The following is a 24,558-nucleotide window of genomic DNA, read 5'->3' as shown; positions in this document are numbered from 1 at the left end:
GAAATATGCACACATTTTTTTGTGCCGTATGGAAAGGGTAAAAAGCTAAATCAAACACTTTATACAATTCATCTTAAATAATGGTTTATTTCTTCCTTATTACAAACAGAATACATATCAGACTTGAGCTGCAGTGTTTACTTTATTAATGCATTATAATGTATCAAAATAATATTAAAAACTATTATAAAACATTTCTAAAACATAACGCATAGTTAGGGTGAACATAATAGCTTTAGACTATTTAACAAACCTAACATCCGATTCAGCTTTAATGAAAAAGCACAGGCTTTCCTCCCTATCTTCTCTCTGAGTGTGTGTTGTACTGCTGATTAACCATGTGTATGGTTAAATCATAGCTTTCATATGCTTAGTGAGATTGAAAGTTGTAAATGTCACTAAATTTGAAGTTTGTATCATTTAATTGGCTATGGGGCAAGCTACTGCTGACAACAAGAGGTTTGGGGGGGTCAAATAATTCATGACACACCGTCTCCTCTGGCACATTGGCACTTCTGGTTGAAGTTGGAAGGTCCGTGGTGGCAGCCGTCTGTGCCTGATATGACCATTCACTTGACTCTGCAACAGAATTAAAGAAGGAGCACTCAGGAACGTTGAAGGAGTCGGGGCTGAAGGATGAGGAGCAAGAGGAGGCGCACGTCGGTCGTGGCTCATGCAGGTTGAGTTTGGACACCAGAGGTTTACCAACTGACACTGTTTGCCTCTCCTGTACTTCCTCATCCATGTTGGAATATGTGTACTGAAGGCAGACAGTGAATGTGAGGTCCCGCTATAAAGTAAAGAGAGAGATGTGTTTTTAGCTAAAGCAAAACAATTTAAAAAGTCACGCCGTTCTTCATTCTGACTTCTTAAACGTAAATTCCATTCAAACAAAATGCTGCAATCCATATTCTTTATTGTGACTTGTGTCTGACCTTGAGTCTCTGCAGGCATCGGATGCGCGTGTAGAGACTGGAAACCTCTGGTGAAGGAAGATTTTCATTGATCAATAACAAACTCCCGGCTTCAAGAAGAGTTTCCTGGTTACTCTTCTTCAGATTAATGGCCACATCCTGCAACACAGAATACATTTGGTACAGCGTTTAATTTGTAGTTTTGATCATTACGGGCTCAAACCTCAAATCTTCAGGAGTAAAAACGGCTGACAAACCTCAGGGAAGTCTGTAAGATGAGCACAGCAGGAAGCTATTTCTTCCGGCTTCTCAAGTATCCGAGTGTAAATGACCATGATGTTGGAGAACTCTGCAGCAAACCCAAGCTGGACCTTCGCTCCACAGTCAAACTCCAGGCAACGGCTCTGTGGCAGGACTGCATAGAGAGACATCTAAAATTAGATTTACTAAGACATAAATGCATCTCAATGGATTAACCTACAAACATGACATTCATTATGTGATATTTAATTATTTGAGCTAGTGAATCAAGTACCGTGAGCAACAACCCACTGCAGGTTTCGAGCTGAATGTGAAGTAGAGCATTCAGAGGCTTGAATCTGGTCGATGAGCGAACGTCGTTCAGACAGATTACTGCGGAGCTCCAGAGCCTGCCTCCCCCGTGTGATTTGACAACGACCCATGTCTGGACATAGAAAATACATTACAGTAAACAGCATGGACTTTTTAGTGCTGTGACAGAGTTTAACCCCAAAGATTGTTGTTGCAACAGATGTGTTAAACAACCTGAGTGATATGTGGTCCAATATTTAACCCACAGAGGGCAGCACAGCAGCCTTTTTTTACCAAGTGCCATTTGTTTCTCCCATGTACATTTTCTACAGAGAGACTGTTATACTTGTGGTGTGTTCAAAGTGTTAGAAGAACTTCACCAGAAGAAGAAACATGTTTTTCCCGGCGTAGAAATACTTTCCATGCAACAAAGATGGTGTAGATAGCGTAACGCAGCAACATAAAGATCTCATGCCCCACATACCCTCAGCCACTCTGTCTAGCATGACGGTGACCTTCTCATCTTCACACACTCGCCGCTTGAGGAAGCTTATGAAAATGCCATTTGACACGTCTTCCCTCTTCACTTCGTATGCTTCCGCGTCAGCACATCTAAAAAACAAAAAGCCACAAATGAGTGACATCTTCAACCTAAAGCAGGGAGATTAAATCAGACATGTGTGTTTATTCTATCGTGTGAGACACAGGAGGAAGGAAATGAATATAACATCAAATGAAGAGAATCTGCAAACTTACGTGGCATATCCAAACACTATATTTGCCGTCACTTTGAGCAGTCCTGGTTGTACAATGATGTCATCATTTAGGTTTCTAAAAAATAAATAATTGGAAGCATTGACACATGCAGCAGATAAGTTTGAAATAAAAAAGCTGGTACATTAAACGAATAATTAAAAAGATAATGTATCGACCTTTTGCGGCACATGTCCAGCAGCAAAACATTGAGTCCAGTCTCTTTCTCCTGCATCCTGGTAAGTATATTCTGCACACACAGACAGTGCTCTGATGTGTAGGAGGCCGGAGCATCGATGGGAACCATGAAACTGTTGCCAAAGTTTTCATAACCGTGACCAGCAAAGTAAAGCAAACCTGTTGAAGGAAGGACAAAGAAGGGTTAGCCAGATTTGAGTGTGTCACTATAGGTAAAATTGGCACAGAAAACAAGGTCAGATTCGCTATCGCTTTTTGCTGATGAAAAAATCTGCATTTAGGTGTCCAGTTTATTTTATTTTGTTAAGAGATACTTAGATATAAAACATCTATGCATCCGTTGTCATTCATTATTTTCAGGGGTCTGTAAAGTAAAGCTGCATTCTTTCTAACATCCAGCAGGGGGCGACTCCACCAGATGCAAAAATATAACTTCAAACTTGATTTATCACCTCAGTAAACACTGTAAGTTTATGTTCTCGATTGCTAGGTTCAAGTATTCTATAATACAGCATGATTTTCATTTAGAAAATGATGGTCCTTCCAAAACGCCAAACTCAGCAAAAAACATCAATGGCAAAACGTCAACTTCCTTTAAACAGTCTGTGGAACATTTAGCACTAGCTTACGCTAACTGCTGCAGGGTAAATATTAAATATAAAGTTAATTTGTGACAGTATCTAGAAAAACATTGGTATATCCTATTTCATAAACTATTATATAGGGGTAAAGAAGGTGTTTAGCCTGTGCTACAGTGTTTAAAAGTACAGACACACATTTCCACATGGAAAAAACACCAACCATAGACTCCCTTGTCGAGCAACAAGAGGAACTCTGTGACAGCGCTGTGCATCTCCTGCCAGTTGAGGTCCAGCAGGGAAACCACCTTGAAATCCATTTGTCGGAGCAGGTTGGTCAACTCATGTACGTCAGCGATGGGAGCGGAGAGCTGAGTGTGGTAGTGGTAGTTCATGTTGCCAATCAGGAGAGCAACTTTGTCTGTGGCTGCAGAGAGGAAGATAAAGTCGATTTTTATCCACAGATACCATATTCAGACTTTTCTGTGTCTATTTCTTTTCACAAAACTCACCATACAGAAGCCTAGCCGGTGGGGGCGGATTGACAATCTGTTGTAGTGGATGACTTCCTGCTCCGTAGGTTGACCTATGGACTTCCTGTTGACTTCCTGTATCAACATCAACATGAAATGTCTCATTTTACTTTAATCTACAGTTCTTGGTAAGCATTATTTATCTATATTCTACAATCTACTCTACATACAGTATTGTCTTCTTTTGATCAGAAAAAAACCTCAAGTCCACAATGGATCAGTCCTCAGACACAATTAGATGACATTCTTTTACACTCACAAAAATAGGCCTTTCACTTCTGTACACAAAAATAGGAATCAAAGTGTGATGACATGCGTGAGAGGAAAAAGGAACCACAATTCTAGTGTAGTTCCCCTCTTCTCTTTTAGATATTCTATTCAGAAAATAAATAGTACCTCGACCACGATCAACTTCCACCCAGGAGGCCTCTGTGATGGAGCTGGGGCCTGCATAAAAGGGCAAAAAACAGGACGTTATTCACTGCACATTACTGCCTTTTAAAAATCAAGTCTGATAGTGAGCCTATACATGTGCACTGTCAGACCTAATGCTGGTCTATCTATTTTATAAAGGTGTCAAAAGTAGGCCTATTCGTACAGATATCTTACGTACTTAAAAGGTACAAATACGCAGCAGGGTCTTACCGATGGTGACTGTTGCTGTGTCACTCCACGCCTCGTGATACAGGTTAAACATCTTGCATTTGTACTGTCCTCTCTGTGCTGTGGTAACACATGGGATCTATAGAGAGTACAAGAGGACACAACATCCATCACACACTGCATACTGACATGGTGACAAACTATGAGATGAGTTAACTTTGTTTGATTATACAGGCTCAACACCATCATATGTGTCATACACACAATAAACATTTTATAGATCTTTATACTTCTACACCCCGACATTTCAGAGGGAAAGTAGGTACTTTCTTTCTCTACTAGACCTGTCATACAACTTTAGTTCAATTTCAGATTACTTATCTAATCAATTTATCTCCAAATCTGATGATTTTGTAGTAACTGGAAGGGTTAATTGTTCCTTTGTGAGTTGAGGCATTGCAGTATTTTCACAGTGTTGTATTAGTACTTTAACTATTAACTAAAGCATTACGTAGTAGTGATGAAGAGCAGCATCTGTGAATGCTCTTACTTTGAGTGAACGTGTCTTGTGTTGTGTGAGGGGCTCCGTGTTGTGGTACCACTGGTACTGAGCAGGAGGGTTGGCCTCTGCACTGCACTCCAGCAGCAGAGTGTCGCCCTCAGACACTGATTTGGACTGAGGCTGGACAATGACATGTAGCCCACTCACAGACCCGGTAAACAAAGTGCTGCTGCAACCTGAGGTGTGACGACATTTACCAGATAATTAAATCACATGCCATGAAAAGAAACAAAACACAGCGACAAGGAGGAGGAAAGGTATCAGGACTAATACCTGCAGACTGAACGAAGCGAACATGAGCCCACTTGGAGAAGACAACGTTTTCTCCATGGTTAACCCGACAGATGTATGGACCCTGGTGGACCAGGGCTGAAGGACACAGAACCAGCTCTGGTGTACTGCCCGTCTGATCAAAAATCTAAATTTGATAAAATGACTTTTGTACATTAACAAGAAGGATTGTGTATCCTTAATTATAACATATTCATACGAGTTTTAACCGACCTCCTCTTTGCCTCGGAACCACTGGTAGCTGAGTCCTGGGGGGCCGGTGGCTCTGCAGATCAGCACCACACGCCCCCCGACTGAGGCCTGCTGGTTCTGTGGCTGCACTGTGATCTGGATCAGCTCTGCCTCTATCACACACACACACACACACACACACACACACACACACACACACACACACACACACACACACACACACACACATTGACCTGTTATGACTTGCTGTCTTTGCTTTCCTTACTAGCCATCACTAACGGTATTCATTGCAACAGGTATTTCACGGCTATAAGCCAACACACTGAGAAAGATCACAGTGAGGTCGCCTCAACATGTTACCAACAAAAGCGAAAGTACAATGAGGAACTTAGAAATGTGCAGAATATGCAGCAATGGAAAGGATTTAACTACATGTGATTAAAGTACTAGTGTAACTTCATTTAGCTTGCTGACATTCATATTTCCATAGTGATTTGGGTAAATATTACTTGTTGCTATGTTGTATAGTTAACTTCCTAAAACTACAAACAATTGTGTCTTAATCAATGTCAAGGTGAGCTGCCACCGCCACATACCTGTATACAAAACAAAAGCTGACAATTTCTGTACTTTCCCATGTTGTTTTGCTTTATACCACCTGTGAAGAAGCAGGCACTTCTTGCAATATGTGACTTTTTATGTGCTGTACTTATTTTGAGGAAAATCAGAGTTACACAATTGTATCTCATGTACATTGTCAACCCTTTTACTTGCCCAAACTAGTTCACAACTATAACTATTTCTCTCTAGCTGTGCTGTAGTTCAACTTCTTCCAGTGTAAAGTAATTGGTAGCTTTCAGAGTAGCTTCTCAAATGCTGATATGTGGCCTTTAACACATTTACACACTTCTCACACAGTAGTTAATGTCAGCCTCACAACTCACAATCTAATATAGATATCTTTGACATTAAGGTAAACATATGTAATGGCTTACTGTACATCAACGGCTAGTAGCTTTGTAGACTTAGAAAAGTGTAAAGTTAAACCCTGCTGGGAAACAAGCCCAAGTTTAATTTAGATCCCGAGAATGTTATAGTAGGACGTATTTCCTAAAATTATAAAAGGTGTATTTGCATATGTATTGCACCCCCAGTCACTTCTTCTTTACCTATGGAGGTGAGGTACTGCACAGCTTCCTGGTGGTCTATCTTCCTCAGGCAGTGCAGCAGGAAGTCCAGGGAGCAGGAACGATCGGCGAGCCGAGCGAGGAGGGTGCGTCCCGGGCTGCCTGCAGCACTCAGCACCTGAAGAGAGCAGCAGGTCAGCTCGCTCTCACTGCAGGGAGGTACAATGGGCAGTGTTAGTCTGGTGGGGACAATTCATGGGGCCAAATGCAGGGGGGAGTAAAGAACGTGCACAATGAGTTTCAAGAGTATCAAGTTCAAGTTTGGTTACAGAGAAGCAGGAATTCAAAGTGCTTTTGAAGGCAAAATATGACACTTTTACTCCACTTTTTATTCATACAAAATGTAATCAGTTTATACATTAGGTGACTCTACTGTACCTAGCAGTATATACCCAGCAGTTTAATGTAATTCAAATCAGTTCAACATTTACCTGCTGCAAAATGAATGTGAAGAACACATTAAAGACTCAATAGTTTAAAATCCAGTAATATGATAGATAATTCTGAAATTAGGCATTATTCTGAAAAGTGGTACATAATGAGTAAGTTTACTTTTGGTACTTTCAGTATTTAAAGTTTTGAATGCAGGCTTTCTATTAATGTCGGTAAAAAACCCGACCATTACTTCCACCAATGTAAACATTATGGAAAAATACATAAAAGCGAAAAAGGTGTACTGCAGGATGAAGTGTACATTTGAGTTGTAATGTAATGAGAAAAGTTGTGTGGCGCCTTCAATGTCTCACCTGCAGCGGAATTTTGGCTGCTCAGACACAGCGTTGGCTAGCTGCCTCCATCCGCAGATGGAGTTGTCCAACAACTTTGACAGGCTGTTCAATACTTCTTCACTCAGAGAACCGATGTTCATTTTCCCCTCTTCTATCGTCGTTATGTGTCAAACACCACCAACAAACCGAGAAATCTACCGGTGAAACAAACAGTGATTTGATAATTCAGTTGTGTTCGCGTACACGTTACGCCAGAAAACTGCAGGTTGTATACACAAAGCAATCTCATGTATTAATGACGGATGGCTGTAATTGTAAACACGCACAATGTGATGGTTACCTTACTTAAATATAGGTCACGTAATAGTAAAGCTACAAACAATGAAACTAAGAAGTGTACTACACCAAACTAAACATCGTGACGTCGTTTAATAACTGCCACTATGCAGCTTCCGCCATTATCATTGATCAAAGTCGTGAAGAAAGCTTACCAACTTTCCGGAGAGTAGACACAGATTAACAAATCCAGTTGAGAAACAATCGCCTTCACATCAAAATGAATCTGTCTGCTGCATGTCCGTCGGTCAGTCTTATTACATGATTTTGTTCCCTTGATGACTTTCTGCTTCTCATTTCGGTTCCTCATTTCTGACATCCCCAGCCCAGTCATTTGCATGTAACGTTGTCATAGCAACAAAATGTATTGGAGCTAACTACATGAGAATAACACATCCTTGATTTGTTATTCTTATGTAGTTAGCTCCATGCAAGGGTGGAATATAACTAAGCAGTTTATTTTAGGTATCGTACTCGACATTTGAGGTATATCTTGTAGTGATGTTTGTGAAGATGATGAAGAAGTCTCTGGAGACACCAGCTTGTATATAATAAGGTTTATTACAACAGCATAGCATCATACACCCACACGGGCAATACAAGGTTCCCAGAGCCAATTGTGGAAGTCCCCCTGAACTCTTTGTGCATGCCATTTATAGGACAAAATGTGTGTAAGAATGTGTACCCAAATAAGGTGAGATATACGTTTGTCTAACATGTCTTGCTCTTACTCATCCTTGGAGGCCCTCTGGCGTAATCCAGATGTTGTTATGCAACCTCCTGTGGCACCCCAGATGGGACTTTCTAAACAACCTCTTCACTGCACTCTGTATGACCTCCAAGAGTGCCTAACTGTATATGAACCGATTTAACTACCTGTACATCTGAACAGATTTAATACACCACATATTTACTTTGAGTGCTTTATCTAATGTGAATTCATAGTTCAACTCCATAATACAAAGGAAGGTAACAACATTGTATTCACAGCTTAAAGGGGACATAATATGCTCATCTTCAGGTTCATATTACTATTTTGTGCCTCTACTGTGACATGTCTACATGCTTCAATGTTCAAAAAAGTTATTTATTCTACTCATACTGCAGCACCTCTTTTCACCCTCTGTCTGAAACCAGAGCCCAGTCTGATATTTCATTTTTAATGAGATTGCAAAAAACAAAAGAACATAATCAACATGAGTTGTCAAAACGTGAGCAAGGCTTCACACTTGAGATGTGGATATTAAAAAACTGAAAAACATAAACATGTACAATTTAATTAAATCCAATGCAGTATCTCGGAAACAAATACTACTACTTTTCTGAAATTGACAACATTCTCACACAAAATCGACTTAGAAGCAGGTTGTACGCTTTTGTTCGTATCACACAAGCGATGAAATTTGAATGTTAAAATCTCATCATAACTAAAGAAATGCCATCTGCTGAAGAAGATTGTGTGAAATAGCTGAAACCTCCAAAACAACTGCAAAAGGAGTTTCTGAGGTCGTTATGCCTATGATGTTCAGTTACCGTTGAGTCTGAGGCCTTACTCTTGCTGTGTATTGAAATCAATAACACTGCAGGGGTTTCAATACTGCCACCAGTTTTTTAGATTGAAAAATGAGCTTCCTTATATTGAGCATTATTTCAAACGACACGCTGGCAGTAATTCAGTCCAGAGAGAAGCAACCCAATGTACAGGAAGAAGTGATCTGTCAGTCCAGTGCCAGTTAAAACTTCTTCCCCTTTTGCAGTTTGTTATTACGCCAAATATTCTCCTTCCTCAGGCGCTTCCAGTATTCCCAGGTGTCCGGCTCCAGCTCGTTCAGCTTTTTGGCCTGTCCCAGGTTCAACTCGAACAACCTGAGGGAAAGACAAAAGTTGAGGTGAAGCATCTTTCTAAGTCTGGTTCAAACTGTTTTATCCCCTGTTTATGACTTTAAAAATGTTTTGCAAGATATTTTGAAAAAGAGAGAGAGGCATTTTTGACAAAATGAGGAAAGAGATAGTTTCAAACAATTAAAACAGAAAGCAATAGAATCAATAAATGTGTGCACTTACCACTCAGGATATTGGTCATGAGGTTTCAGCTGGGGGTCTTCTCCTTGCTTGAAGATGTTAGCCCCTACTGCATAAGTAGTGAGTCTGACGGGGTCTGTACACACCTCTGGACCTTTCAGCTCCTGTTTGGCCATCCCTTTGCCTTTAGCTTTGGTCGCTGCAAAGAACAGGAAATTGTTATGTTTACTTTACATTGACGTGTCGATTAGGATTAAAGATATGAGCTGATGGAAAATACAATGACAGTTTTGGAAAAAGTACTCAGATTCTTTCCTTTGAAAACACCATTACAGGTAGAAATCCTGTATATAACATATACGTAAAAGTATTAAGTTAAATATACTAGTGGGGGGATTAGTAGTATAGTACTGGATCATATCATATAGGCAAAAACATGAGTTTTTATCTATGTTTTAAAATGTTAAACGTGTCCATGAACTGGTAAGTGTGAATTAAATTACTTGAATTGAATTAGTTGCATATTGGAATTACTCAAGTTAAGAAGTATGTATAACTTCTATAATAAGATAATAACGGTTCAATAGCATATGCAGACACATGTGATTTAGATGGTATATAAGGCTATGTAACGTCAAATAATAACATCACACTATCCTAGACACCTGTGTATCATCTCCACAGCTAATTCACAGTAAACACTGAAAAACGTTGATATACTGAAGATACATGACACTAATCTTCTTTACTCACCAACTTTCTTAGCATAACCACATGTCTGTATTCTGTTTAGTGCGCTCGTCCTGCACAGCGACGTTGTGGCGTTGTTTGTGATACCTTTTGTTAACGTTACTATCCTAAATAAACTGCACCAAGACATTTTCCCTGTAGGTTATGTGAAAACGATCACCATGCTACAGTTTGACTTTCATAGTCCCTTCAACTTCCGGTGTCTGCTTTGCGATGACAGTGTGGAGATTATCTACTGCCCCTCTGAGGCCGGGAAGACACACTGCAGGACGACTTTTGAAGTTTATTTGTTTGGTTGAACAGAGAATACATGCAAAATAAAAGGATGGAACTTTACAAAGATAAACACATAAAACGTAATATGGTTAAGAGTTAACATACATTCATATTCAGACAATTTTAATGTTTGTTTTTTGCTGAATAGAGATTTTCTTTTGTAAAACGGCGTTAATGTGTATATGTTTTGGTTACGATGATGGATTGCAGAATCAGAATCAGGATCACAAACAGGTTAATTGCCAACTAGGTTAACACGAGAAATGTGCTTTGGTGTATACTGTGTGTATGGTGCTTCATAAACACAGTTAAAGAAGAGAAATTCTAAGAAAAACGACCACAAAATAAAAATGCGTGCAAAAACCTTTTAAATATACACTTCATACATTTTAATTACATTTTAAAACTATCACAAAACAGGTGTTCTGTTCTGGGGAAGACGTGAGACCAGCGTTTGTGTAATACATCCTCACTCCGCTGGGTGGCAGCGCTGCTGCAGTGCGTCGATTACTTTAATAACAACGTAGAAGAAGACGTAGGAGCTTCTCGAAAATGTCTGAGTACGCTGCATCTCAGAAGAGTGCTCTGAAATTAAAGGGCCTTGGGTCCATTTCAGCCGGGAAAAAGTAAGTGTTGTTCCATTTGTGACATGTTTCTATAAGAATCGAGGCTTTTTGATCGATGAGAAACCTTTCCATAGACAGTTGTTACTGGGAAAACCTTCTCATATTCAGGCGAGGCTAATGTTAGCATGTGTGCTAACTGAACAAAACAGTTTTCACATAAACAATTACGTTTAAGATGTGTACACGATGCTGTCATACATGGGAAATGTATTTTCAAATAGCATTGTACAGTGGAAAACCACACTGGCCTCATCTGTGACCTCATTACAGTTTTGGCGACATTATGTAGTGGCTAAAAACATACCTCAGTGATCTGCATTTAGGTAACGCTTCACTAAAACGGGTCATTTGTAAATGTCGACTCCTTTCAATGTGACACATTAACAAGACTTTTTTACATTCTGCAGAACACACACACGGTCATATTTAAAGCAATGTATCCGTAATGTATATACTATCCTATGTATATATGTTTTTGCTCCTGTATTATCAGTATTTTTTCTGTTGCTGCAGTATTTTGGTCTTTTATAGAACATTTCAATACATCCAGAATATTTAATACGGTGTATTATTTGTGATATGTATTTTCTACTGTAGATATGTTTATAATTGCGGTTTTGTTGTTTTTATTTTATTATGTTTATCATTTATTCCACCTGTTCAAATATATTAATGCCTGAACACACTACAGCTGTAACAAAAGATTTTCCCAATCTGAGTTCACTAAAGTATCTGTCTGTCTGTCTGGCTGTCGGTCTGTCTGTCTGATCCCATTTCATTATGTGTCTGTACAAGATGTTTTCTGTTGCTTATTGAATAGAGTGGTTGGTTTGGAAATCCACTGATCAACACTCTTTACTATCTTTTTCCAGGAAGAAGAAGAAGGACAAAGAGACTAAGCGTCGCTTAGAGCAGGCCGCCAATCAAGCCGAGGAGGAAGAGAAATCCAATAAATCATATGTTGACAAAAGGACACCGGCTCAAATGGCATTTGACAAGATGCAGGAGAAGAGGGTAAGTTATAGTTCTCCAGCATTAAACACCTGCAGGGAATGGTTCAGGATTTGAGCATTGTAGATTATTAACATATGTGTGGTTGTATTTGAAATAACATTGAGGTAGATTACCAACTGTATTTCAATTTCAAATCTTAACACAGCAGATTCATCCAAGCTGAAATAGAATATGATAGCTCAGGTAAGGTCAATGATCTTTTATGGTCTGTTGGTTAGCCTTTAAGTCAGACACCGATGAGGTTTATCAGCCCCTCTCTACCCAGAGAACAAAGGTCATTGATTGAAGTGGTGAATGTATTTTCAGCTACAGTATGCATATGTAGTTCTGTGTCAGTAATAGGGTAATTTTAGCGTGTGATTTATTGCAAACAGGTGATCGTGTCATATGGAAATAAAGCTGATGAGCAGTTCTTACATTTTCTTGGTCGGATACATGTGTTCTAGAGGTGTATACAGAGTGACTAATCTGACAGGGACTAATGTTCACTTTTTCCTCTCTATCTCTCTTCCCTAAAGCAAATGGAGAGGATTCTGAACAAGGCATCAAAGACTCATAAACTGAGAGTGGAGGTAAGTCATGGCACACTTGTCATAGCACCATTCAGCGGACCTATTCATTTCAATAAATTAGTTTAAAATCTTGTGAAGACGGAAATGTTAACAGAAAAAAACATATTCTATTGTTTATGTTCTTTTGCAGGACTTCAATCGGCACCTGGACTGCCTGACTGAGCATTATGATATTCCCAAGGTCAGCTGGACCAAATAGAAGAGGATCCTGCAGTGTTTTTGTGTATTTGTTACTGCTTGGACTAAAGTCTTGCACATCACATTTGTTTGCTTATTTTATATATTTACAATTAAAAGTCCTTCAATCTGAATTCAGTAATCCTCATGTTTAAATTCCTTGTGTGTACAATAAAAGGATTTGAGTAAACTGATATCTGCGGTGTTTCCCTGGCTTTTGATTGCATATATTCTGTACATTTTAAGATACATTTAGCATGCGCGTTTAAACTGTAAATCATGAATACGAAAGCTAGAAACCAGAATATAGTGGCTTTTTAATGAATACATTATTAAATTGGAACACAAATGGCACACATACTGTAAACCAGAACACAGTGGCCCCTGTTGAATCATTTGGGATGGCATAGTGTGAACATCTGAACAAACATGAAGGTACCCACTAATAAGTCAAATCGATTTAAGACTTTAAATACCAGAACCAAGAAAGTTGCTTCACAAATGACACTTTTTAACTCCCAATTAAAGCAGTATGTTCTCTCGCGTACAGGTGGTTTTTTTTGTTGGTGAATGATCTTAAATACGTAACTGTCAAACAAATCGGTGGCTTTACTGTTACCAGTTACAAGTGTATTACAGGGAAATTAAACCATCACCATCAGGCAAAACGGAGAAAAGCTGCAAAGCATTCTCATACTTTAAACAAAAGAGATGTTCGAGATTCAGAGAATGTTTGCTTCATACAGTTCAGTCCATTTGATTTATTTGTAAATAGTCTTTTCTCTTCCACTTGAAAAGGTATTTCATTTTTCTTGTAGTGTTTCTTTCGCTGTCCCATTTCACTTTGGCCCCAGCATTTCACTCGGCTTCACCCACTGGTCAAACTGCTCCTCGGTCAGATAGCCCAGTTCCACGGCCACGGCCTTCAGCGTGGAGCCCTTCTTGTGCGCTGTCTTGGCGATGGTGGCAGCTTTGTCGTAACCGATGTGTTCGTTGAGAGCGGTGACCAACATGAGCGACTCATTCATCAGCTTGTTGATCCTATCGATGTTGGCCTCGATGCCCAGCACGCAGTTGTTGGTGAAGGACACGGATGCATCTCCGAGAAGCCTGGCTGAGTTCAGCACGTTCTTGATCATCATTGGCTTGAAGACGTTGAGCTCGAAGTGTCCGTTGCTGCCTCCGATGGTGACTGCCACGTTGTTCCCCATGACCTGGGCCGCAACCATGGTCATTGCCTCACACTGGGTGGGGTTCACCTTGCCAGGCATGATGCTGCTTCCTGGTTCGTTCTCCGGTAAGTTGAGCTCACCCAGGCCGGAGCGAGGTCCTGACCCCAGGAATCGGATGTCGTTGGCGATCTTCATCATGCTGACAGCCACGGTGTTCAGAGCTCCACTTAGCTCTACCAGGGCATCGTGGGCCGCCAGAGCTTCAAACTTGTTGGGGGCGGTGATGAAAGGCAGGCCTGTGAGAGAGGAAACGGTGGAAGCGATTTTCTCAGCAAAGCCGATGCGGGTGTTGAGTCCAGTCCCTACTGCTGTGCCTCCTGCTGCCAGCTCGTACACTCTGGGCATGGCAGCCTTCACTCTCTCAATGCTGTATTTCACCTGCTGGACATAACCCCCGAACTCCTGCCCGAGGGAGAGCGGCACAGCATCCTGAGTGTGTGTGCGACCGATCTTGATTATGTCTTTAAACTCTTCAGCCTTTGCAGCCAGAGCATCGTGCAGTGTCTGCAGGCCTGGCAGCAGGACGTGGTGGACTTCTGTGGCTGCAGCTATGTGCATGGCGGTGGGGAAAGTGTCATTGGAGCTCTGACTCTTGTTGACATGGTCATTAGGGTGGACGGGATCCTTGGAGCCTAGTTTTCCTCCCAGGATCTCAATAGCCCTGTTGCTGATCACCTCATTTACATTCATGTTGCTCTGAGTGCCTGACCCAGTCTGCCACACCACCAGAGGGAAATGATCATCCAGTTTACCAGCTGACACCTCATCTGCAGCCTGGATGATTGCATCTGCTATTTTAGGGTCCAGGCCGAACTCCTTGTTCACCTCAGCCGCTGCTCTCTTCAGAATACCAAAGGCCTTGATAACTTGGATCGGCATTCTCTCACTGGGTCCCCCAATTTTGAAGTTCATAGTGGATCTGACAGTCTGCGCTCCGTAGTACTTGTCAGCTGGGACCTTTAGCTCACCGAAAGTGTCCCGCTCGATCCTGTACTCTGCAGCGGCCATTCTGGACGTGCTGATCAGCAGTTTAGAGTTGACTCTGACTCTTTGAAAAGTCAGGAGGTTGCAGTTAAACTGCTGTACGCGTCTCAAAGACCGAAACATGGCTTCGCATTAGAGGTGAATCCGGGGGGAGGTCAATGCAGCCCTCTACTCTAGGATCTGTCATTGGGTGGAGAGGAAACGGATCGAGCGTCAGCCAATAGCGAGGCGAGGAAGGCAGGACTTCCGCCGTGGTTGTCGTATCGCGTGGAGGTGATCAGCCTGCTTCATCCGTATTAGTGAAGCTGCTCAGCACGTTGGAAGATTGTACTGCCGGTTTGACAACGAAGGACAATTTACTTTGTAGAATAAAAGTCAGTAGCTTTATGTAACCATTGTGTTATTCAAAAATGTATACATTTAACGTATCAATCCAAAATATGTTCAAATAAATATTGATAATACATTATTTGCACAACTATCTATCAATAATTCATATTGCTTTATTTTAGGTTTTAGTTTATTTTGTGTTAAACCAGCTATATTTGATGTCTTTATTCTCATTTAGCTTTAACTTAATGGATTTCGTTTTCTTAATTGTATGAGTATTATTGGAGAGAGCCTGTGGCCCAAGACTATTATTGAAGTATTGACCTCACTGTTGTAATTATTGTGGATGTGATAATAAAGAAGTATAAGTGTGCCGCAGCATCCGGACCAAGACCACCAAGACCACCAGACTCAGAGACAGTTTTATACCACAGGCTATAAGACTGCTGAACTCCTGAGCTCTGTGAATGTCTACTCACATCTGTTTATAGTACACACATACATACATAAACATCTGTTTATAGTACACATATCTATATATTATACATATCTGCCATATACATCTGTTATACGTAATATATGCATCTGTCCATACCTCCTCATTCAACAGTGTAAAGTATTTAAATAATTTCAATGTATTCCACATATGTATATATTTCACATCCTCAAATCTTTATTGTTGATATTGTAAATATTCTTCTCTCTTTTTGCACTATTTTATTTATCTTATTTGCACCATGTATGTTGAGTTGTTGGAGCATGGGGTATAAGATTTTCATTGCCAACATATACGTTGTATATGCTGTGTATATGACCAATAAAACCTTGAAACCTTGAAACCTAAATCCAATTTAAGACATATTACCAGCAAGCCTGTTTATTATTTGAATGTGTTGTCTAATTTCACATGTTACGTGTAGATTACAAATAAGGTTGCTCATACTGGTTTAATTATTGTGAAGATTAAGATCCTGCATCATGTGACGTGTTCCTGGTTATATAAGAGAAAAGATAAGAGATGTAATCATCACCAATCTATGTACAGTGCGCATCGAGTTGTGTTGCATGTTCAGAAAAACAAAATAATGAGCAATAAACAAGAAGTTGCAAACAAGTTACAAAAACAGGTAGTCTACAGATCAAGATACAAGACGTAGTGCAATAAATATCATGTAGTGCCGTTATAGAAACACTCTAAATAGTATAAAGGTATATTTAATTATAAATACCAGTAGTCACGTCATAAAGTGCAAAAGAGTAAAGCAGTTTATGTTCACTGAGGATATTTACAGTATGTCTATTATAAATCAGAAACGCTGGAAATGTATGATAAATGTATATTGAGGTTTGGATTGGTTTATTTGTTAGATGACTTTAATTACAATGTTTTCACATCGTACAGAAGGTCCTTTATTTTGAAGGGGTTGAACGTTATTCTACCGGAAGTGCTTGGAACGTTGCTGCCATCTTCCCTGTGCCGCCTCTTCTCGCGGTAACGTTAGTATACTGTTAGCTTTGCTAGCTAACCCCATCGTTTCCAGGTTTTGTGTCGACTTAAAAAAACAGCCAACCGAGAGAGACACAGGAAGGCTACTTCGCCGAATACTTTCTAAATCCCGGCTGCACCGAGGAGTGGGACAATGCCGCACAGCTTCCAGCCCGGAGACCTGGTTTTCGCTAAAATGAAGGGGTACCCCCACTGGCCAGCCAGGGTAAGCAAACGTTAGCAACAGCCGGAGGGGCGGAGGGGATGAGCTGCTCTGCATGCAGAAGGCTCTCTGTGTATCTTCGCCACTGTCTAACATGTATATATATCCTACAAATGCATAAGTTAATTTGTAGTGGAGCTGACTTGTGTGTTTCCGGCCTGTATGCAGTGCATTATCAGCATTACTTGCATGAGATACTGTTGGCCTTACGTTAATCTGCATGGGAATGCACTGCAGCGAAGCTAACGTTATTTTGTAAATGACGTTTCAAATGTCTAGATAAGAAACCACTTTACACATAAAACCTCCACGTATGCATCCATCAGCTTCCCCCTGCAATGTTATGTTTTTCGGACACATGATTGAATGAGTTCCATCATGATTCTATATCTCACTTGGTATGTATTTGCTTGTTCTCAGATTGAAGATGTGGCTGATGGGGCAGTGAAACCACCTCCGAATAAAATCCCAATTTTCTTTTTTGGGACACATGAGACGTGAGTACAGTACTGTAATTATCTTAAGTTAGATACACAATAAACTGTCATACCTGTCCTAACCTAAAGGGGCCCTATAACGCTCATTTTCAGGTTCATTTTTGTATTTTGTGTCCCTACTGTGGCATCTCTCCAATCTTTAGTGTTCAAAAAGCTCTTTATTTTTCTCATACTGCCTGTGCTGCAGCACCTCTTTTCACCCTCTGTCTGAAACCAGAGCCCAGTCTGCTCTCATTGGTTAGCTGGCCAGCTCGGTTATGATTGGTTAACAGCTTAGAGATGTCCCACCCCTTAGCCTATCACATACAATGTGTTGAAGCACTTGCCAATACAAGAGGTGTGTAAGGTAGTGATGTCAGTATGTTGCTGAAGTACACAAGGGATTACAATCCAAACTCCCTCTGGCTGAACTTTGTGATTTTAGACTTTGCAGACCATTAACATGCACACAAATCTTTATACAACGCTACAGGAAAGGAAAACCCCCCAAAAGCATAATAGGGCCTCTCTAAATGACTGCAAATGTTTCTCAGTAATCTGTTTTTGTTACAAATCTGTCTGATACTAAGTTATTACAGTATAGTTTCATTTTTGTCATGCATATCTTTTTGTTACCTGCTATGCTCTTTGAGAGCTATGTTTTGAGTCCACAACACAATTCTTTACGTTGATCTCAAACAGTTGTTTGTCAGTCTCCTCTCCCAAGCTTTATTATTTTCTATGTTTACTCACTGTAGACTTTTGTCAGTCTGAGTTCGCAGTATGTTTTTGCGAGATGTGTTTATATGTCTGATCTGGCATCAGACACCATCTGTTTGACAATATGGCACCTGCAGTCTAATAATCCATCACTAGGTGGCACAGTCAGCCGTTCTTAAGTATCAAGTCAGTGTAAAGCCTATATGATGTCAGCCTGTTCAATGATAACTTTATGTCTTGTTAAATTGTGCAGGTTAAATAATACTTTATTTTTTCCCCCTCCGCCCTTTCTTCACAGGGCATTCCTTGCAGCAAAGGACCTTTTTTCCTATGAAAAGTACAGCGAACGCTATGGAAAGCCAAACAAAAGGAAGGGGTTCAATGAAGGTTTATGGGAGATCCAGAACAATCCACATGCCTCCTACAGCGCCCCGCCAGCAGTAAGATACCATTATATTATAAATCCTGAAGCAATTGAACATTACGTCATACTTTTAAAGATGCTGTAAATATAAAATTAGAAGTTTTTGTAACCACCTCCACCCATTCCTATCATCATCTGTTGCGCATGCATCTCTTTCCTGTCCATCATTTTCTAACTAACATGCAGGTCTCATCTAGACATTAACTTTTAAAGCACTTTGAATTGTCTGGTTTTCAAAAGTGCTTTACAAATAAACATTCCTTGTCTTTTCTTTTGAATAAAACGCAGCAGTTAGGGAGTCCTGATGCCCAGCAGTCTAAGGTGTGATGCTTACTGCAACATTTGTTGTTCAATTCTTACCAGGGGACTTTGTTTCATCTCTGTCCCCGTGTTTTATTTCACTGTCTTCGACAGAAACTGTCAAAGAAAAAGTCAAATGTCTTGAAATGTTTTAATTAATCCTCTTCATTTGCAGCCGGCCAGCTCATCTGACAGTGAGGACAACGAAGCTGGAGGAGGAAGTGATGAAGACGACGATGAGGAAGAAGCAGCCCCAGTGCCTCAGAAAGCAGACTCAGCAAGTGAGGTGGACTCCGATTCTGGGAGTGAAGATGAAGGAAGGGTAGCAGCTGTGAAGAGAAAGCCACCTCCTGCTAAGGTAATATCAGTGGAAATAAATACCAGGTAAAGGCCTGTTCAGGGATTGGCATTTACTGATTGGATCAGACTAACTGTGTTGTTGAGCTTAAAATAAATTATCTTCTTGTTTGCAAATATGGGTACAAAGCCACCAAGTGTCATCAGCGGCATCAAAGTTCACAATTTGCTAAGCTTAGGAATGTTTTGAGAAGTTGTGTGTTTCCTATTTCAGCGGCCTCCGCCTCCAAAGAAGGCTCGCGGCTCGTCCAGTGACCGAGATAAGCAGGAGAGTGGATCTGACTCAGAACCCACACCTTCAGAGTCAGAGTCCGGCAAGAACAGCGATCAGGTAGTTGCACACACGGATACACACACCATCGTTAGTTGATGGACTATAAATGTTGCTCATTTGTATTTTTTCCACCAGGATTTTACTCCTGAGAAAAAAGCAGGCGGACGAGGGGGGAAGAAAGCAGGAGGCAGAGGGAAGAAAAAGGTGAACCATCATCAGATTTAAAATGTGTTTTTACGTCATGGCAGTTTGTGGATTATTCCTTTATCTCTAACTCCAATTCTCTCTGTGAAGGGTATGTCTGGCTCGGACTCGGACTCAGGATCAGGGTCAGAGAAGAAAGTAGCGGACAGCGACTCGGAGGACGCTAAGCCTCGCCCGGCTCTGTCCGGCTCTGAGTCTCAGTCTGGCTCAAAGTCCGATTCAGACTCAGACCCTCCTCCTAAAAAGGCCCCACAGGCACGCAAGAAAGGTGTGGGTTCAGTGTTGTTGATACTTTTCAGCTTCCAATTCTGGGAATAAATATTTTTTGAGTTGGATTTCATGCCCTTTCATTTTGCTTACGTACATTTATTTAATTTGCTTCATTTGTAGCACCCACAGAGAAGCCCGCACCAAAGCCTCGTGCACGGAAACCCAAAGCCAAACCCGCCCCCGCAAAACGAGCACCTCCATCTTCATCCGACAGCGACAGGTCAGACTGCTTTATGCCTACATGTTATTTATACACAGTACATATTATGCACATTATACATATTGCATGCTGTATTGTTTACAAGCAAGTTTCTTGTAAAAGAGAGCATGGAAATGAATCGAATAAAGTGAACTTTAAAGCATGAACAAAGCACCACAAAGTGAAATTTAGACTTTGCATTTAATCCATCCTAGTACAAGGGTAGTATGAGGGGCAGTGGGCAGCTACAATATACTACACAGCAGCTTTAAGCAGTGTGTGAGTCTGATTCCCAAGCGAAGGCCCTACAAGCTAAGTTACTGCCTTCACCAAATTGCATAAACTTTGCTCTGTTCCCCCCCTCCCCCCACAGTGACAGTGACACCGACCGCATCAGTGAATGGAAGAAACGAGACGAGGAGCGCAAGCGAGAGCTGGAGGAGCGGCGGAAAAAAGAGGAGGCAGAGGAGCTCCGCAGGCTACGTGAGCGGGAGAAGGAGGAAGATGAGAAAAAGAAAAAAGAGAAAGATAAGGGTAAAAAGGGGAGCGACAGTGACAGCGACAACAGCTCAGATCCAGGTGTAGAGGAGCATCCATTGAAGAAGTCCAAGAAACCCCCTCCAGCCCCGATCCCTGCTCCCTCAGACTCTGATTCTCCGGCACCTGAGGTACAAGCGCTAAATTGAAGTTGTAGCCTTTATTCAAGGTAATAGGGCTGTATTCAACTTTAAGTGTTTTTTTCTTTTAATCAAAAGTCTAAGAAGTCATCCAAGAAGCAAGACAACCAGAAGAAGGCCCGAATAAAGAAAGAGAAGGAGAGGAAAGAGAGGAAGGAGAAAGAGCTTAAACAAAAGAAAGCCAGACGGTCAGAAGAGAAGACCAGAGCGAGGTGAGTGCTCGGATGGGAACAGACTACAGTATGCAAAAACTCATTAGAAGCACCTCATTAACATTTAATGTACACAGATCACAGAGTTCCCCCCTCTCCGTCTCTCAGGTCTAAGCCGGAAAAACCAAAACGCAAACCGGAGAGGCCGCCAGAGAAGAAAGTGGAAAAGAAAAAGGGTAAGTGCTTCATACAGTCAGTTTGTCTATTGAAGATTAATAGTCATTGAAGGAGATCAATTAGGTCGATGGTCATTATTTTTGTGAGAGGGAAAGTAATTATTCAGCACAAAATATTGACTCTAACGTGGTGTGTTCACGTGCAGAGGCATCACCAGATGAAAAGCTACAGAAACTTCACACTGACATAAAGTTTGCACTCAAAGTGGACAACCCCGTAAGTGACATCTATGATTTGAATTAAACACAATTGGCACAAGAGTCTGTTTTTAAAGCCAGCATGAACATTGGAATTGTGTGTTTTCAGGACATAGACCGGTGTCTACAGGCTCTGGATGAACTTGCTGCTGTCCCCGTCACCAGCCAGATCCTCCATAAGAACGCTGAAGTTATTGCCACACTAAAAAAGGTGTGTTTTCTATGACTGTCTTACTTTTTTAGGTTTGTAAACTCATCTAGTTTTATATCGACGTACCTTGTTTTGTGTTCCTTATGAGTGGTGTCATGGCCGTCCTGTTATTTTCCTATTTCAATTATCATTTATATTTGCCATTTCTTTCATGTTTTTTTCTGTTTGCTTGGGACCTTATAGATTCGGCGGTATAAGGCCAGTAATGCAGTCATGGAAAAAGCCACTGAGGTTTACAACAAGTTAAAACTTCGCGTTATGGGAAAGTCGGAGGAGGCAGCTAAACCTCAAACAGAGGACAAGGAACAAGAGAATAATGAGAAGGAGACACAAAACACAGGTGAGAAATCACACCGTGGATATTGCCTCCATCTGGGTTTAATGTGGCCCGGATTTATTTTGTATTATTTTGTGATGTAAATTTGCTTTTGCTAGACTCCGCTCCAGTGAATGGGGATTCAGAAGTGAAAAAAGATGATATGGATGGAGTGGAAAATCCAAAATCACCAGCCAATGAGGAAAATAATGACGATACTGCTTCAAGTCCAATCAGGTACGCATCCCATGTAGAGCAATACTCAACATTTTTTCTACTCGTGGATCTTTGTAATTAACTAATGCTCTTGTAGTTGGAATAATAACATGCTATGGAAGCAGAGCAGAGCTCATCTACAAAAAAATAGACAGAAATCTGTTTCAAACACATCTGCATAGCTTTTTCTCTTCTCCTGAGAGCCTACAACAATTAACAAATGGAGTTACTAATTAAGACAATCAGGGAAAGAGTAAGAAATATATTCAAATAAAATACATTATTATTTATTTTGAATGCTGATTAAAGCGATCTGTCTTTAGCTCTTGCTAGCAGCACCTCACCATGACACACCAATATACAAATGAGCGTACCTGTTGACGTTAGAGTGAGACTTTTAGAAAACATATCTAAATGCAGAAGGTGTCATTGTGCAATCAAAATCTACTTCATGATAAACCTGTAGGTTTGAAAAATGAAATAAATACATAAGGAAAAAAAGTGTTTTAAGCTGAACTATTTCACATCTTTAATCAGTACCTTGTAGGAAAGAGGGATCCATTTGCTAGCCATTGCAAAGCTAATGGTAGCATCCGCTCTTTTGTAACTAATCATATTCGAACCACAGCGCTGTTTGTGACTGATGATGTACTTTCTGTTCAGGCGGAGCCCAGAGAGCCCTGCTGAACCACAGCTTCACACGTATGAAGAGGCAGACAAATCCATCTCTGCAGAGACGGAACCGCCGGCTGTAGAAAGCTGAAAGGCTTGAAGCCCCAGTGCAGTGGACCAAGTGCTGAAGATGGTGGCCTCTCTGTTCGACGTCATGACGTGCCCCCTACGTTTCCTACACTATCTGTTACGTCAATGTTGATTTATAGACATTTTGTACTATATCAAACGAGAAGGCCCGTGTTGCTCAATCCATTTGGTCCGTTATTTATCACGACAAGAGGAAAGCTTATTAGTGTGGTAGTTTGTGTTCCTGCGCAGACTCCTTTTTATTTCAGAAAATGTCCTTTTTGTTTTATACAACACACGACCCGTCCTGGGTCTTCCCCCTGTATTCCTGCTACTCTGTTCTTTCTACCATATGAACCCTTAATCTGATCTGTCACACGGTTTGTATATTGAATGATTACGTTTTTAGCACTTCTAACCTGAATTTAGGCGGGGGTTGTATGAGAGGAAACTTCGATAATCTTCTTGGGGAAATGGAGCCATGCAGTTAATTTTTTTTCTATTGGAAGATTTTGTGCATCCTTTACATCTGTGGGCTTCATTTTTATAAAGCCTACAAAACATCACAAAGGCCTCCTGTCTGTGTATGACATTGTGAGAGTGGTAAAGTACTATATGTGAGTCTTTTATTTTAAGCTTTTTTTATTATTATTATTATTATCTGGTCTTGATCCAGTTAATCCAGTCTGAAAAGTCAATAATTGAGTCACTTAAACATGTTATTCAAATGAGGTCCACCCTACTTTTTTATAGCCTTGTTTGCAAATATCTGCATTTACAGTTTTGTCTAAAATAACAATTGCTGTGGAGTTAAACACCCTGCACTCTCGTCTCCCCATAGTGTCTGCTTTCAGTAACTTGCGTAATAAATGGAATAACTGTACAGATTGAAAACTGCCCTTAAAATTATTGAGATCTCATGTAGCTGCAGCCTATTTTGACATGTCCCTGTCTTATGCATACAACAGGTGTTTTTAGTGCTATGTAAATTGGTAAAGCATTTCTATGACTTAGTTGAGACTTGAATAAAAATCTCAGCATGGCTTTGTTTCTAATTTCTGGATGTAAAAAACACATAATTTCCTGTGTTTGTATAAATCATCACAATATAGTTGGTTATTTTAGGTTGTTGGTACTTAGTTTACAGTAAACCTTGTATGCAATTAAGTTCACTGTTTATATTAAATACTGCACATACTGTAGTAGTTAATGTATGGAAGACAAGGACCACATGAGAAAACCATATTGGGATGTGACCAAAAGTAAAAATGACTTCTGACTTTAATTTCAGAATTCTGAGATTAGAGAGAATTATGAAAAAAAAGCTGCATTCCGATTTAAAGAATATCTATTTTTTGTACATTACTTTCTGAATATTTTTTTTGTGGGCAAATATCAAAATTCTGGCTTTTTCAGAACTTTTTTTTAACTTTTGTTCACATCCTCAGAAAAAGGTGGATGTGTGACC

At 40.5% G+C, this 24,558-nt stretch overlaps 5 protein-coding genes across 7 annotated transcripts; 2 read left to right on the top strand and 3 right to left on the bottom strand.

Moving 5' to 3' along the window:
* Nucleotides 1–67: 67 nt before the first annotated feature.
* On the bottom strand, nucleotides 68–7,779 carry malt2 (MALT paracaspase 2). Its single transcript, XM_063890476.1, has 17 exons — nucleotides 7,583–7,779; nucleotides 7,110–7,285; nucleotides 6,346–6,512; nucleotides 5,198–5,328; nucleotides 4,967–5,111; nucleotides 4,682–4,869; nucleotides 4,174–4,270; nucleotides 3,925–3,975; nucleotides 3,508–3,603; nucleotides 3,219–3,422; nucleotides 2,399–2,576; nucleotides 2,223–2,297; nucleotides 1,951–2,078; nucleotides 1,450–1,599; nucleotides 1,172–1,329; nucleotides 936–1,073; nucleotides 68–790 (listed from the first exon to the last, which is right to left on the bottom strand). The coding sequence occupies exons 2-17, from the start codon at nucleotides 7,229–7,231 to the stop codon at nucleotides 371–373; spliced, it is 2,448 nt and encodes an 815-aa protein (XP_063746546.1). The 5' UTR covers nucleotides 7,232–7,285; nucleotides 7,583–7,779; the 3' UTR covers nucleotides 68–370.
* A 799-nt stretch (nucleotides 7,780–8,578) lies between these two features.
* mrpl54 (mitochondrial ribosomal protein L54) lies at nucleotides 8,579–10,431 on the bottom strand. Its single transcript, XM_063891036.1, has 3 exons — nucleotides 10,203–10,431; nucleotides 9,492–9,648; nucleotides 8,579–9,293 (listed from the first exon to the last, which is right to left on the bottom strand). Exons 1-3 carry the CDS (start codon nucleotides 10,327–10,329, stop codon nucleotides 9,161–9,163), a joined length of 417 nt encoding a protein of 138 aa, XP_063747106.1. The 5' UTR covers nucleotides 10,330–10,431; the 3' UTR covers nucleotides 8,579–9,160.
* Nucleotides 10,432–10,941: 510 nt separating this feature from the next.
* fam32a (family with sequence similarity 32 member A) lies at nucleotides 10,942–13,058 on the top strand. Its single transcript, XM_063891037.1, has 4 exons — nucleotides 10,942–11,101; nucleotides 11,974–12,115; nucleotides 12,634–12,687; nucleotides 12,818–13,058. The coding sequence occupies exons 1-4, from the start codon at nucleotides 11,028–11,030 to the stop codon at nucleotides 12,884–12,886; spliced, it is 339 nt and encodes a 112-aa protein (XP_063747107.1). The 5' UTR covers nucleotides 10,942–11,027; the 3' UTR covers nucleotides 12,887–13,058.
* A 106-nt stretch (nucleotides 13,059–13,164) lies between these two features.
* fh (fumarate hydratase) lies at nucleotides 13,165–15,272 on the bottom strand. Its single transcript, XM_063891035.1, has one exon. The coding sequence runs from the start codon at nucleotides 15,201–15,203 to the stop codon at nucleotides 13,704–13,706; it is 1,500 nt and encodes a 499-aa protein (XP_063747105.1). The 5' UTR covers nucleotides 15,204–15,272; the 3' UTR covers nucleotides 13,165–13,703.
* Nucleotides 15,273–16,894: 1,622 nt separating this feature from the next.
* hdgfl2 (HDGF like 2) lies at nucleotides 16,895–24,133 on the top strand. Of its 3 annotated transcripts, none has more exons than XM_063892286.1 (17): nucleotides 16,895–17,122; nucleotides 17,540–17,616; nucleotides 18,614–18,755; nucleotides 19,031–19,060; nucleotides 19,215–19,397; nucleotides 19,611–19,727; nucleotides 19,806–19,874; nucleotides 19,965–20,142; nucleotides 20,265–20,364; nucleotides 20,717–21,011; nucleotides 21,099–21,232; nucleotides 21,341–21,408; nucleotides 21,555–21,625; nucleotides 21,716–21,817; nucleotides 22,001–22,157; nucleotides 22,253–22,370; nucleotides 23,013–24,133. In XM_063892286.1, the coding sequence occupies exons 1-17, from the start codon at nucleotides 17,051–17,053 to the stop codon at nucleotides 23,110–23,112; spliced, it is 2,013 nt and encodes a 670-aa protein (XP_063748356.1). In that variant the 5' UTR covers nucleotides 16,895–17,050; the 3' UTR covers nucleotides 23,113–24,133. The 3 variants fall into 3 exon arrangements, with proteins under 3 accessions (XP_063748356.1, XP_063748355.1, XP_063748357.1); XM_063892285.1 differs by having other exon boundaries at nucleotides 19,028–19,060; XM_063892287.1 differs by lacking the exon at nucleotides 19,031–19,060.
* Nucleotides 24,134–24,558: the final 425 nt, after the last annotated feature.

Source organism: Eleginops maclovinus, chromosome 9 (assembly GCF_036324505.1).
Source record: "Eleginops maclovinus isolate JMC-PN-2008 ecotype Puerto Natales chromosome 9, JC_Emac_rtc_rv5, whole genome shotgun sequence".
Lineage (NCBI taxonomy): Eukaryota > Metazoa > Chordata > Actinopteri > Perciformes > Eleginopidae > Eleginops > Eleginops maclovinus.
This window is presented reverse-complemented; position numbering and strand designations above follow the sequence as displayed.